This window comes from Scophthalmus maximus, chromosome 13 (genome assembly GCF_022379125.1).
Source record: "Scophthalmus maximus strain ysfricsl-2021 chromosome 13, ASM2237912v1, whole genome shotgun sequence".
In the NCBI taxonomy this organism is placed as follows: Eukaryota; Metazoa; Chordata; class Actinopteri; order Pleuronectiformes; family Scophthalmidae; genus Scophthalmus; species Scophthalmus maximus.
In genome coordinates, this window is record NC_061527.1 from 24,339,908 (window position 1) to 24,354,252 (window position 14,345).

At 57.5% G+C, this 14,345-nt stretch overlaps 1 protein-coding gene across 2 annotated transcripts in view; it reads left to right on the forward strand.

Moving 5' to 3' along the window:
• The window catches only part of phb2b (prohibitin 2b), a 40,901-nt gene that overhangs the window by 231 nt on the left and 26,325 nt on the right, over nt 1–14,345 (forward strand). For both annotated transcript variants that reach the window (XM_035648486.1, XM_035648485.1), the window contains exon 2: nt 411–543. In XM_035648486.1, the coding sequence (XP_035504379.1) occupies nt 517–543 (27 nt within the window). In that variant the 5' untranslated portion in view covers nt 411–516. The remainder of the gene's footprint in view (nt 1–410; nt 544–14,345) is intronic.

The following is a 14,345-nucleotide window of genomic DNA, read 5'->3' on the forward strand; positions in this document are numbered from 1 at the left end:
CTGCTCGTGCATCGCTAACCCTGCAGTCAGCCTGGGTTGTACACACACACACACACACACACACACAGACACACACACACACACACACACACACACACACACGCACACACACACACACACGCTCACACACACACACACACACACACACACACACACACACACACACACACACACACACTGTATTTGGTTGTACAGTAAGTTCAGGTCAGGTGGTGTTGTGTGACGTCACAGTCCTGTCAACTGTGAGCGACTAGTTCCAGTGATTCAGGAGTAGTTTTTCTGTGATGTCAAACGATAAGATTTATTTACTGATCAATTACTATAGTGCTACTCTAGAGACACACGTTCCTGGAAGGACATGATTGTGATCTGATTTGATTGTCTGTCTCTCTCTCACACACACACCGCAGCGCTTCGTTCAGCAGCTGAGGGTCCTGGCCGGTCGGATGTCTTCGTCTGGTGGCAGAGGAGCAGGATTGGGACTGAAGCTGCTGCTTGGAGCTGGTGCTCTGGCATATGGCGTCAAAGAAGCCACGTACACTGGTAAACACACTCGTACAGTACTTTCACCTGCAGCGCGCACTGTGTGACAGACAGCTCAGGTTGAGCTGCAGAGAGTCAGAGCTGCAGAGAGTCTGAGGGACAGAGGGTCAGAGCTGCAGAGGGTCAGAGCTGCAGAGAGTCACAGCTGCAGAGGGTCAGAGCTGCAGAGAGTCAGAGCTGCAGAGAGTCTGAGGGTCAGAGAGTCAGAGCTGCCGAGAGTCAGAGCTGCAGAGAGTCTGAGGGTCAGAGAGTCAGAGCTGCAGAGAGTCTGAGGGTCAGAGCTGCAGAGAGTTGGAGCTGCAGAGAGTCACAGCTGCAGAGAGTCTGAGGGTCAGAGAGTCAGAGATGCAGAGAGTCTGAGGGTCAGAGCTGCAGAGATCAGAGCTGCAGAGGGTCACAGCTGCAGAGAGTCTGAGGGTCAGAGAGTCAGAGCTGCAGAGAGTCTGAGGGTCAGAGCTGCAGAGAGTCAGAGCTGCAGAGAGTCACAGCTACAGAGAGTCTGAGGGTCAGAGAGTCAGAGCTTCAGAGGGTCAGAGCTGCAGAGAGTCACAGCTGCAGAGGGTCAGAGCTGCAGAGAGTTAGAGCTGCAGAGAGTCTGAGGGTCAGAGAGTCAGAGCTGCAGAGAGTCTGAGGGTCAGAGCTGCAGAGAGTCAGAGCTGCAGAGGGTCAGAGCTGCAGAGAGTCAGAGCTGCAGAGGGTCAGAGGGTCAGACTTGCAGAGAGTCAGAGCTACAGAGGGTCAGAGCTGCAGAGAGTCAGAGCTGCAGAGGGTCAGAGCTGCCGAGGGTCAGAGCCGCACAGAGTTTGAGGGTCAGAGAGTCAGAGCTGCAGAGGGTCAGAGATGCGGAGGGTCAGAGCTCTAGAGGGTCAGAGCTGCAGAGAGTCAGAGCTGCAGAGGGTCAGAGGGTCAGACTTGCAGAGAGTCAGAGCTACAGAGGGTCAGAGCTGCAGAGAGTCAGAGCTGCAGAGGGTCAGAGCTGCCGAGGGTCAGAGCCGCACAGAGTTTGAGGGTCAGAGAGTCAGAGCTGCAGAGGGTCAGAGATGCGGAGGGTCAGAGCTCTAGAGGGTCAGAGCTGCAGAGGGTCAGAGCTGCAGAGAGTCAGAGCTGCAGAGGGTCAGAGCTGCAGAGAGTCAGAGCTGCAGAGGGTCAGAGCTGCAGAGGGTCAGAGCTGCAGAGAGTCACAGCTGCAGAGGGTCAGAGCTGCAGAGAGTCAGCTGCAGAGAGTCTGAGGGTCAGAGAGTCAGAGCTGCAGAGGGTCAGAGCTGCAGAGAGTCAGAGCTGCAGAGAGTCTGAGGGACAGAGAGTCAGAGCTGCAGAGGGTCAGAGCTGCAGAGAGTCACAGCTGCAGAGGGTCAGAGCTGCAGAGAGTCAGAGCTGCAGAGAGTCTGAGGGTCAGAGAGTCAGAGCTGCAGAGAGTCAGAGCTGCAGAGAGTCTGAGGGACAGAGGGTCAGAGCTGCAGAGGGTCAGAGCTGCAGAGAGTCACAGCTGCAGAGGGTCTGAGCTGCAGAGAGTCAGAGCTGCAGAGAGTCTGAGGGTCAGAGAGTCAGAGCTGCCGAGAGTCAGAGCTGCAGAGAGTCTGAGGGTCAGAGAGTCAGAGCTGCAGAGAGTCTGAGGGTCAGAGCTGCAGAGAGTCAGAGCTGCAGAGGGTCACAGCTGCAGAGAGTCTGAGGGTCAGAGAGTCAGAGCTGCAGAGAGTCTGAGGGTCAGAGCTGCAGAGAGTCAGAGCTGCAGAGAGTCACAGCTGGAGAGAGTCTGAGGGTCAGAGAGTCAGAGCTGCAGAGGGTCAGAGGGTCAGAGCTGCAGAGAGTCACAGCTGCAGAGGGTCAGAGCTGCAGAGAGTTAGAGCTGCAGAGAGTCTGAGGGTCAGAGAGTCAGAGCTGCAGAGAGTCTGAGGGTCAGAGCTGCAGAGAGTCAGAGCTGCAGAGGGTCAGAGCTGCAGAGAGTCAGAGCTGCAGAGGGTCAGACTTGCAGAGAGTCAGAGCTACAGAGGGTCAGAGATGCAGAGAGTCAGAGCTGCAGAGGGTCAGAGCTGCCGAGGGTTAGAGCCGCAGAGAGTTTGAGGGTCAGAGAGTCAGAGCTGCAGAGGGTCAGAGATGCGGAGGGTCAGAGCTCTAGAGGGTCAGAGCTGCAGAGGGTCAGAGCTGCAGAGAGTCAGAGCTGCAGAGGGTCAGAGCTGCAGAGAGTCAGAGCTGCAGAGGGTCAGAGCTGCAGAGGGTCAGAGCTGCAGAGAGTCACAGCTGCAGAGGGTCAGCGCTGCAGAGAGTCAGCTGCAGAGAGTCTGAGGGTCAGAGAGTCAGAGCTGCAGAGGGTCAGAGCTGCAGAGAGTCAGAGCTGCAGAGAGTCTGAGGGACAGAGAGTCAGAGCTGCAGAGGGTCAGAGCTGCAGAGAGTCACAGCTGCAGAGGGTCAGAGCTGCAGAGAGTCAGAGCTGCAGAGAGTCTGAGGGTCAGAGAGTCAGAGCTGCAGAGAGTCAGAGCTGCAGAGAGTCTGAGGGTCAGAGAGTCAGAGCTGCAGAGAGTCTGAGGGTCAGAGCTGCAGAGAGTCAGAGCTGCAGAGAGTCACAGCTGCAGAGAGTCTGAGGGTCAGAGAGTCAGAGCTGCAGAGGGTCAGAGGGTCAGAGCTGCAGAGAGTCACAGCTGCAGAGGGTCAGAGCTGCAGAGAGTCAGAGCTGCAGAGAGGCTGAGGGTCAGAGAGTCAGACCTGCAGAGAGTCTGAGGGTCAGAGCTGCAGAGAGTCAGAGCTGCAGAGGGTCAGAGCTGCAGAGAGTCACAGCTGCAGAGAGTCTGAGGGTCAGAGAGTCAGAGCTGCAGAGAGTCTGAGGTTCAGAGCTGCAGAGAGTCAGAGCTGCAGAGGGTCAGAGCTGCAGAGAGTCAGAGGGTCAGACTTGCAGAGAGTTAGAGCTACAGAGGGTCAGAGATGCAGAGAGTCAGAGCTGCAGAGGGTCAGAGCTGCCGAGGGTCAGAGCCGCAGAGAGTCTGAGGGTCAAAGAGTCAGAGCTGCAGAGGGTCAGAGCTGCAGAGAGTCAGAGCTGCAGAGAGTCTGAGGGTCAGAGAGTCAGAGCTGCAGAGAGTCTGAGGGTCAGAGCTGCAGAGAGTCAGAGCTGCAGAGAGTCACAGCTGCAGAGAGTCAGAGCTGCAGAGAGTCTAAGGGTCAGAGAGTCAGAGCTGCAGAGAGTCAGAGCTGCAGAGAGTCTGAGGGACAGAGGGTCAGAGCTGCAGAGAGTCAGAGCTGCAGAGAGTCTGAGGGTCAGAGAGTCAGAGCTGCCGAGAGTCAGAGCTGCAGAGAGTCTGAGGGTCAGAGAGTCAGAGCTGCAGAGAGTCTGAGGGTCAGAGCTGCAGAGAGTCAGAGCTGCAGAGGGTCACAGCTGCAGAGAGTCTGAGGGTCAGAGAGTCAGAGCTGCAGAGAGTCTGAGGGTCAGAGCTGCAGAGAGTCAGAGCTGCAGAGAGTCACAGCTGGAGAGAGTCTGAGGGTCAGAGAGTCAGAGCTGCAGAGGGTCAGAGGGTCAGAGCTGCAGAGAGTCACAGCTGCAGAGGGTCAGAGCTGCAGAGAGTCTGAGGGTCAGAGCTGCAGAGAGTCAGAGCTGCAGAGAGTCACAGCTGGAGAGAGTCTGAGGGTCAGAGAGTCAGAGCTGCAGAGGGTCAGAGGGTCAGAGCTGCAGAGAGTCACAGCTGCAGAGGGTCAGAGCTGCAGAGAGTTAGAGCTGCAGAGAGTCTGAGGGTCAGAGAGTCAGAGCTGCAGAGAGTCTGAGGGTCAGAGCTGCAGAGAGTCAGAGCTGCAGAGGGTCAGAGCTGCAGAGAGTCAGAGCTGCAGAGGGTCAGAGGGTCAGACTTGCAGAGAGTCAGAGCTACAGAGGGTCAGAGATGCAGAGAGTCAGAGCTGCAGAGGGTCAGAGCTGCCGAGGGTTAGAGCCGCAGAGAGTTTGAGGGTCAGAGAGTCAGAGCTGCAGAGGGTCAGAGATGCGGAGGGTCAGAGCTCTAGAGGGTCAGAGCTGCAGAGGGTCAGAGCTGCAGAGAGTCAGAGCTGCAGAGGGTCAGAGCTGCAGAGAGTCAGAGCTGCAGAGGGTCAGAGCTGCAGAGGGTCAGAGCTGCAGAGAGTCACAGCTGCAGAGGGTCAGCGCTGCAGAGAGTCAGCTGCAGAGAGTCTGAGGGTCAGAGAGTCAGAGCTGCAGAGGGTCAGAGCTGCAGAGAGTCAGAGCTGCAGAGAGTCTGAGGGACAGAGAGTCAGAGCTGCAGAGGGTCAGAGCTGCAGAGAGTCACAGCTGCAGAGGGTCAGAGCTGCAGAGAGTCAGAGCTGCAGAGAGTCTGAGGGTCAGAGAGTCAGAGCTGCAGAGAGTCAGAGCTGCAGAGAGTCTGAGGGTCAGAGAGTCAGAGCTGCAGAGAGTCTGAGGGTCAGAGCTGCAGAGAGTCAGAGCTGCAGAGAGTCACAGCTGCAGAGAGTCTGAGGGTTAGAGAGTCAGAGCTGCAGAGGGTCAGAGGGTCAGAGCTGCAGAGAGTCACAGCTGCAGAGGGTCAGAGCTGCAGAGAGTCAGAGCTGCAGAGAGGCTGAGGGTCAGAGAGTCAGACCTGCAGAGAGTCTGAGGGTCAGAGCTGCAGAGAGTCAGAGCTGCAGAGGGTCAGAGCTGCAGAGAGTCACAGCTGCAGAGAGTCTGAGGGTCAGAGAGTCAGAGCTGCAGAGAGTCTGAGGTTCAGAGCTGCAGAGAGTCAGAGCTGCAGAGGGTCAGAGCTGCAGAGAGTCAGAGGGTCAGACTTGCAGAGAGTTAGAGCTACAGAGGGTCAGAGATGCAGAGAGTCAGAGCTGCAGAGGGTCAGAGCTGCCGAGGGTCAGAGCCGCAGAGAGTCTGAGGGTCAAAGAGTCAGAGCTGCAGAGGGTCAGAGCTGCAGAGAGTCAGAGCTGCAGAGAGTCTGAGGGTCAGAGAGTCAGAGCTGCAGAGAGTCTGAGGGTCAGAGCTGCAGAGAGTCAGAGCTGCAGAGAGTCACAGCTGCAGAGAGTCTGAGGGTCAGAGAGTCAGAGCTGCAGAGGGTCAGAGGGTCAGAGCTGCAGAGAGTCACAGCTGCAGAGGGTCAGAGCTGCAGAGAGTCAGAGCTGCAGAGAGGCTGAGGGTCAGAGAGTCAGACCTGCAGAGAGTCTGAGGGTCAGAGCTGCAGAGAGTCAGAGCTGCAGAGGGTCAATGCTGCAGAGAGTCACAGCTGCAAAGAGTCTGAGGATCAGAGAGTCAGAGCTGCAGAGAGTCTGAGGTTCAGAGCTGCAGAGAGTCAGAGCTGCAGAGGGTCAGAGCTGCAGAGAGTCAGAGGGTCAGACTTGCAGAGAGTTAGAGCTACAGAGGGTCAGAGATGCAGAGAGTCAGAGCTGCAGAGGGTCAGAGCTGCCGAGGGTCAGAGCCGCAGAGAGTCTGAGGGTCAAAGAGTCAGAGCTGCAGAGGGTCAGAGATGTGGAGGGTCAGAGCTGCAGAGGGTCAGAGCTGCAGAGAGTCAGAGCTGCAGAGAGTCAGAGCTGCAGAGCTGCAGAGGGTCAGAGCTGCAGAGAGTCAGAGGGTCAGACTTGCAGAGAGTCAGAGCTACAGAGGGTCAGAGACGCAGAGAGTCAGAGCTGCAGAGGGTCAGAGCTGCCGAGGGTCTGAGGGTCAGAGAGTCAGATCTGCAGAGAGTCAGAGCTGCAGAGAGTCACAGCTGCAGAGAGTCTGAGGGTCAGAGAGTCAGAGCTGCAGAGAGTCTGAGGTTCAGAGCTGCAGAGAGTCAGAGCTGCAGAGGGTCAGAGCTGCAGAGAGTCAGAGGGTCAGACTTGCAGAGAGTTAGAGCTACAGAGGGTCAGAGATGCAGAGAGTCAGAGCTGCAGAGGGTCAGAGCTGCCGAGGGTCAGAGCCACAGAGAGTCTGAGGGTCAAAGAGTCAGAGCTGCAGAGGGTCAGAGATGCGGAGGGTCAGAGCTGCAGAGGGTCAGAGCTGCAGAGGGTCAGAGCTGCAGAGAGTCAGAGCTGCGGAGGGTCAGAGCTGCATAGGGTCAGAGCTGCAGAGGGTCAGAGCTACAGAGAGTCAGAGCTGCAGAGGGTCAGAGCTGCAGAGGGTTAGAGGGTCAGAGCCGCAGAGAGTCTGAGGGTCAGAGAGTCAGAATTGCAGAGAGTCACAGCTGCAGAGGGTCAGAGCTGCAGAGAGTCAGAGCTGCAGAGAGTCTGAGGGTCAGAGAGTCAGAGCTGCAGAGAGTCTGAGGGTCAGAGCTGCAGAGAGTCACAGCTGCAGAGGGTCAGAGCTGCAGAGAGTCAGCTGCAGAGAGTCTGAGGGTCAGAGAGTCAGAGCTGCAGAGGGTCAGAGGGTCAGAGCTGCAGAGAGTCAGAGCTGCAGAGAGTCTGAGGGACAGAGGGTCAGAGCTGCAGAGGGTCAGAGCTGCAGAGAGTCACAGCTGCAGAGGGTCAGAGCTGCAGAGAGTCAGAGCTGCAGAGAGTCTGAGGGTCAGAGAGTCAGAGCTGCCGAGAGTCAGAGCTGCAGAGAGTCTGAGGGTCAGAGAGTCAGAGCTGCAGAGAGTCTGAGGGTCAGAGCTGCAGAGAGTTGGAGCTGCAGAGAGTCACAGCTGCAGAGAGTCTGAGGGTCAGAGAGTCAGAGTTGCAGAGAGTCTGAGGGACAGAGCTGCAGAGAGTCAGAGCTGCAGAGGGTCACAGCTGCAGAGAGTCTGAGGGTCAGAGAGTCAGAGCTGCAGAGAGTCTGAGGGTCAGAGCTGCAGAGAGTCACAGCTGCAGAGGGTCAGAGCTGCAGAGAGTTAGAGCTGCAGAGAGTCTGAGGGTCAGAGAGTCAGAGCTGCAGAGAGTCTGAGGGTCAGAGCTGCAGAGAGTCAGAGCTGCAGAGGGTCAGAGCTGCAGAGAGTCAGAGCTGCAGAGGGTCAGAGCTGCAGACAGTCACAGCTGCAGAGAGTCTGAGGGTCAGAGAGTCAGAGCTGCAGAGAGTCAGAGAGTCAGACCTGCAGAGGGTCAGAGCTGCAGAGGGTCAGAGGTGCAGAGAGTCAGAGCTGCAGAGAGTCTGAGGGTCAGAGAGTCAGAGCTGCAGAGAGTCAGAGCTGCAGAGAGTCTGAGGGTCAGAGAGTCAGAGCTGCAGAGAGTCTGAGGGTCAGAGCTGCAGAGAGTTGGAGCCTCAGAGAGTCACAGCTGTCGAGAGTCTGAGGGTCAGAGGGTCAGAGCTGCAGAGAGTCTGAGGGTCAGAGCTGCAGAGAGTCAGAGCTGCAGAGGGTCACAGCTGCAGAGAGTCTGAGGGTCAGAGAGTCAGAGCTGCAGAGAGTCTGAGGGTCAGATTTGCAGAGAGTCAGAGCTGCAGAGAGTCACAGCTGCAGAGAGTCTGAGGGTCAGAGAGTCAGAGCTGCAGAGGGTCAGAGGGTCAGAGCTGCAGAGAGTCACAGCTGCAGATGGTCAGAGCTGCAGAGAGTCAGAGCTGCAGAGAGTCTGAGGGTCAGAGAGTCAGACCTGCAGAGAGTCTGAGGGTCAGAGCTGCAGAGAGTCAGAGCTGCAGAGGGTCAGAGCTGCAGAGAGTCACAGCTGCAGAGAGTCTGAGGGTCAGAGAGTCAGAGTCTGAGGGTCAAAGAGTCAGAGCTGCAGAGGGTCAGAGATGCGGAGGGTCAGAGCTGCAGAGGGTCAGAGCTGCAGAGAGTCAGAGCTGCAGAGAGTCAGAGCTGCAGAGGGTCAGAGCTGCAGAGTGCTGCAGAGCTGCAGAGGGTCAGAGCTGCAGACAGTCACAGCTGCAGAGAGTCTGAGGGTCAGAGAGTCAGAGCTGCAGAGGGTCAGAGCTGCAGAGAGTCACAGCTGCAGAGGGTCAGAGCTGCAGAGAGTCAGAGCTGCAGAGAGTCTGAGGGTCAGAGAGTCAGAGCTGCAGAGAGTCAGAGCTGCAGAGAGTCTGAGGGTCAGAGAGTCAGAGCTGCAGAGGGTCAGAGGGTCAGAGCTGCAGAGAGTCACAGCTGCAGATGGTCAGAGCTGCAGAGAGTCAGAGCTGCAGAGAGTCTGAGGGTCAGAGAGTCAGAGCTGCAGAGAGTCAGAGCTGCAGAGGGTCAGAGCTGCAGAGAGTCACAGCTGCAGAGAGTCTGAGGGTCAGAGAGTCAGAGCTGCAGAGAGTCTGAGGTTCAGAGCTGCAGAGAGTCAGAGCTGCAGAGGGTCAGAGCTGCAGAGAGTCAGAGGGTCAGACTTGCAGAGAGTTAGAGCTACAGAGGGTCAGAGATGCAGAGAGTCAGAGCTGCAGAGGGTCAGAGCTGCCGAGGTTCAGAGCCGCAGAGAGTCTGAGGGTCAAAGAGTCAGAGCTGCAGAGGGTCAGAGATGCGGAGGGTCAGAGCTGCAGAGGGTCAGAGCTGCAGAGAGTCAGAGCTGCAGAGAGTCAGAGCTGCAGAGGGTCAGAGCTGCAGAGTGCTGCAGAGCTGCAGAGGGTCAGAGCTGCAGACAGTCACAGCTGCAGAGAGTCTGAGGGTCAGAGAGTCAGAGCTGCAGAGGGTCAGAGCTGCAGAGAGTCACAGCTGCAGAGGGTCAGAGCTGCAGAGAGTCAGAGTTGCAGAGAGTCTGAGGGTCAGAGAGTCAGAGCTGCAGAGAGTCAGAGCTGCAGAGAGTCTGAGGGTCAGAGAGTCAGAGCTGCAGAGAGTCTGAGGGTCAGAGTTGCAGAGAGTTGGAGCCTCAGAGAGTCACAGCTGTCGAGAGTCTGAGGGTCAGAGGGTCAGAGCTGCAGAGAGTCTGAGGGTCAGAGCTGCAGAGAGTCAGAGCTGCAGAGGGTCACAGCTGCAGAGAGTCTGAGGGTCAGAGAGTCAGAGCTGCAGAGAGTCTGAGGGTCAGATTTGCAGAGAGTCAGAGCTGCAGAGAGTCACAGCTGCAGAGAGTCTGAGGGTCAGAGAGTCAGAGCTGCAGAGGGTCAGAGGGTCAGAGCTGCAGAGAGTCACAGCTGCAGATGGTCAGAGCTGCAGAGAGTCAGAGCTGCAGAGAGTCTGAGGGTCAGAGAGTCAGACCTGCAGAGAGTCTGAGGGTCAGACTTGCAGAGAGTTAGAGCTACAGAGGGTCAGAGATGCAGAGAGTCAGAGCTGCAGAGGGTCAGAGCTGCCGAGGTTCAGAGCCGCAGAGAGTCTGAGGGTCAAAGAGTCAGAGCTGCAGAGGGTCAGAGATGCGGAGGGTCAGAGCTGCAGAGGGTCAGAGCTGCAGAGAGTCAGAGCTGCAGAGAGTCAGAGCTGCAGAGGGTCAGAGCTGCAGAGAGTCAGAGCTGCAGAGAGTCAGAGCTGCAGAGCTGCAGAGGGTCAGAGCTGCAGAGAGCTGCAGAGCTACAGAGGGTCAGAGATGCAGAGAGTCAGAGCTGCAGAGGGTCGGAGCTGCCGAGGGTCAGAGCCGCAGAGAGTTTGAGGGTCAGAGAGTCAGAGCTGCAGAGGGTCAGAGATGCGGAGGGTCAGAGCTCTAGAGGGTCAGAGCTGCAGAGGGTCAGAGCTGCAGAGAGTCAGAGCTGCAGAGGGTCAGAGCTGCAGAGAGTCAGAGCTGCAGAGGGTCAGAGCTGCAGAGGGTCAGAGCTGCAGAGGGTCACAGCTGCAGAGGGTCACAGCTGCAGAGAGTCAGCTGCAGAGAGTCTGAGGGTCAGAGAGTCAGAGCTGCAGAGGGTCAGAGTGTCAGAGCTGCAGAGAGTCAGAGCTGCAGAGAGTCTGAGGGACAGAGGGTCAGAGCTGCAGAGGGTCAGAGCTGCAGAGAGTCACAGCTCCAGAGGGTCAGAGCTGCAGAGAGTCAGAGCTGCAGAGAGTCTGAGGGTCAGAGAGTCAGAGCTGCCGAGAGTCAGAGCTGCAGAGAGTCTGAGGGTCAGAGAGTCAGAGCTGCAGAGAGTCTGAGGGTCAGAGCTGCAGAGAGTTGGAGCTGCAGAGATTCACAGCTGCAGAGAGTCTGAGGGTCAGAGAGTCAGAGTTGCAGAGAGTCAGAGCTGCAGAGGGTCACAGCTGCAGAGAGTCTGAGGGTCAGAGAGTCAGAGCTGCAGAGAGTCTGAGGGTCAGAGCTGCAGAGAGTCAGAGCTGCAGAGAGTCAGAGCTGCAGAGAGTCTGATGGTCAGAGAGTCAGAGCTGCAGAGGGTCAGAGCTGCAGAGAGTCACAGCAGCAGAGGGTCAGAGCTGCAGAGAGTTAGAGCTGCAGAGAGTCTGAGGGTCAGAGAGTCAGAGCTGCAGAGAGTCTGAGGGTCAGAGCTGCAGAGAGTCAGAGCTGCAGAGGGTCAGAGCTGCAGAGAGTCAGAGCTGCAGAGGGTCAGAGCTGCAGAGAGGCAGAGCTGCAGAGGGTCAGAGCTGCAGAGAGTCACAGCTGCAGAGAGTCTGAGGGTCAGAGAGTCAGAGCTGCACAGAGTCTGAGGTTCAGATCTGCAGAGAGTCAGAGCTGCAGAGGGTCAGAGCTGCAGAGAGTCAGAGCTGCAGAGGGTCAGAGATGCGGAGGGTCAGAGCTCTAGAGGGTCAGAGCTGCAGAGGGTCAGAGCTGCAGAGAGTCAGAGCTGCAGAGGGTCAGAGCTGCAGAGAGTCAGAGCTGCAGAGGGTCAGAGCTGCAGAGGGTCAGAGCTGCAGAGAGTCACAGCTGCAGAGGGTCAGAGCTGCAGAGAGTCAGCTGCAGAGAGTCTGAGGGTCAGAGAGTCAGAGCTGCAGAGGGTCAGAGCTGCAGAGAGTCAGAGCTGCAGAGAGTCTGAGGGACAGAGAGTCAGAGCTGCAGAGGGTCAGAGCTGCAGAGAGTCACAGCTGCAGATGGTCAGAGCTGCAGAGAGTCAGAGCTGCAGAGAGTCTGAGGGACAGAGAGTCAGAGCTGCAGAGGGTCAGAGCTGCAGAGAGTCACAGCTGCAGATGGTCAGAGCTGCAGAGAGTCAGAGCTGCAGAGAGTCTGAGGGTCAGAGAGTCAGACCTGCAGAGAGTCTGAGGGTCAGAGCTGCAGAGAGTCAGAGCTGCAGAGGGTCAGAGCTGCAGAGAGTCACAGCTGCAGAGAGTCTGAGGGTCAGAGAGTCAGAGCTGCAGAGAGTCTGAGGTTCAGAGCTGCAGAGAGTCAGAGCTGCAGAGGGTCAGAGCTGCAGAGAGTCAGAGGGTCAGACTTGCAGAGAGTTAGAGCTACAGAGGGTCAGAGATGCAGAGAGTCAGAGCTGCAGAGGGTCAGAGCTGCCGAGGTTCAGAGCCGCAGAGAGTCTGAGGGTCAAAGAGTCAGAGCTGCAGAGGGTCAGAGATGCGGAGGGTCAGAGCTGCAGAGGGTCAGAGCTGCAGAGAGTCAGAGCTGCAGAGAGTCAGAGCTGCAGAGGGTCAGAGCTGCAGAGTACTGCAGAGCTGCAGAGGGTCAGAGCTGCAGACAGTCACAGCTGCAGAGAGTCTGAGGGTCAGAGAGTCAGAGCTGCAGAGGGTCAGAGCTGCAGAGAGTCACAGCTGCAGAGGGTCAGAGCTGCAGAGAGTCAGAGCTGCAGAGAGTCTGAGGGTCAGAGAGTCAGAGCTGCAGAGAGTCAGAGCTGCAGAGAGTCTGAGGGTCAGAGAGTCAGAGCTGCAGAGGGTCAGAGGGTCAGAGCTGCAGAGAGTCACAGCTGCAGATGGTCAGAGCTGCAGAGAGTCAGAGCTGCAGAGAGTCTGAGGGTCAGAGAGTCAGAGCTGCAGAGAGTCAGAGCTGCAGAGGGTCAGAGCTGCAGAGAGTCACAGCTGCAGAGAGTCTGAGGGTCAGAGAGTCAGAGCTGCAGAGAGTCTGAGGTTCAGAGCTGCAGAGAGTCAGAGCTGCAGAGGGTCAGAGCTGCAGAGAGTCAGAGGGTCAGACTTGCAGAGAGTTAGAGCTACAGAGGGTCAGAGATGCAGAGAGTCAGAGCTGCAGAGGGTCAGAGCTGCCGAGGTTCAGAGCCGCAGAGAGTCTGAGGGTCAAAGAGTCAGAGCTGCAGAGGGTCAGAGATGCGGAGGGTCAGAGCTGCAGAGGGTCAGAGCTGCAGAGAGTCAGAGCTGCAGAGAGTCAGAGCTGCAGAGGGTCAGAGCTGCAGAGTGCTGCAGAGCTGCAGAGGGTCAGAGCTGCAGACAGTCACAGCTGCAGAGAGTCTGAGGGTCAGAGAGTCAGAGCTGCAGAGGGTCAGAGCTGCAGAGAGTCACAGCTGCAGAGGGTCAGAGCTGCAGAGAGTCAGAGCTGCAGAGAGTCTGAGGGTCAGAGAGTCAGAGCTGCAGAGAGTCAGAGCTGCAGAGAGTCTGAGGGTCAGAGAGTCAGAGCTGCAGAGAGTCTGAGGGTCAGAGCTGCAGAGAGTTGGAGCCTCAGAGAGTCACAGCTGTCGAGAGTCTGAGGGTCAGAGGGTCAGAGCTGCAGAGAGTCTGAGGGTCAGAGCTGCAGAGAGTCAGAGCTGCAGAGGGTCACAGCTGCAGAGAGTCTGAGGGTCAGAGAGTCAGAGCTGCAGAGAGTCTGAGGGTCAGATTTGCAGAGAGTCAGAGCTGCAGAGAGTCACAGCTGCAGAGAGTCTGAGGGTCAGAGAGTCAGAGCTGCAGAGGGTCAGAGGGTCAGAGCTGCAGAGAGTCACAGCTGCAGATGGTCAGAGCTGCAGAGAGTCAGAGCTGCAGAGAGTCTGAGGGTCAGAGAGTCAGACCTGCAGAGAGTCTGAGGGTCAGACTTGCAGAGAGTTAGAGCTACAGAGGGTCAGAGATGCAGAGAGTCAGAGCTGCAGAGGGTCAGAGCTGCCGAGGTTCAGAGCCGCAGAGAGTCTGAGGGTCAAAGAGTCAGAGCTGCAGAGGGTCAGAGATGCGGAGGGTCAGAGCTGCAGAGGGTCAGAGCTGCAGAGAGTCAGAGCTGCAGAGAGTCAGAGCTGCAGAGGGTCAGAGCTGCAGAGAGTCAGAGCTGCAGAGAGTCAGAGCTGCAGAGCTGCAGAGGGTCAGAGCTGCAGAGAGCTGCAGAGCTACAGAGGGTCAGAGATGCAGAGAGTCAGAGCTGCAGAGGGTCGGAGCTGCCGAGGGTCAGAGCCGCAGAGAGTTTGAGGGTCAGAGAGTCAGAGCTGCAGAGGGTCAGAGATGCGGAGGGTCAGAGCTCTAGAGGGTCAGAGCTGCAGAGGGTCAGAGCTGCAGAGAGTCAGAGCTGCAGAGGGTCAGAGCTGCAGAGAGTCAGAGCTGCAGAGGGTCAGAGCTGCAGAGGGTCAGAGCTGCAGAGGGTCACAGCTGCAGAGGGTCACAGCTGCAGAGAGTCAGCTGCAGAGAGTCTGAGGGTCAGAGAGTCAGAGCTGCAGAGGGTCAGATTGTCAGAGCTGCAGAGAGTCAGAGCTGCAGAGAGTCTGAGGGACAGAGGGTCAGAGCTGCAGAGGGTCAGAGCTGCAGAGAGTCACAGCTCCAGAGGGTCAGAGCTGCAGAGAGTCAGAGCTGCAGAGAGTCTGAGGGTCAGAGAGTCAGAGCTGCCGAGAGTCAGAGCTGCAGAGAGTCTGAGGGTCAGAGAGTCAGAGCTGCAGAGAGTCTGAGGGTCAGAGCTGCAGAGAGTTGGAGCTGCAGAGATTCACAGCTGCAGAGAGTCTGAGGGTCAGAGAGTCAGAGTTGCAGAGAGTCAGAGCTGCAGAGGGTCACAGCTGCAGAGAGTCTGAGGGTCAGAGAGTCAGAGCTGCAGAGAGTCTGAGGGTCAGAGCTGCAGAGAGTCAGAGCTGCAGAGAGTCAGAGCTGCAGAGAGTCTGATGGTCAGAGAGTCAGAGCTGCAGAGGGTCAGAGCTGCAGAGAGTCACAGCTGCAGAGGGTCAGAGCTGCAGAGAGTTAGAGCTGCAGAGAGTCTGAGGGTCAGAGAGTCAGAGCTGCAGAGAGTCTGAGGGTCAGAGCTGCAGAGAGTCAGAGCTGCAGAGGGTCAGAGCTGCAGAGAGTCAGAGCTGCAGAGGGTCAGAGCTGCAG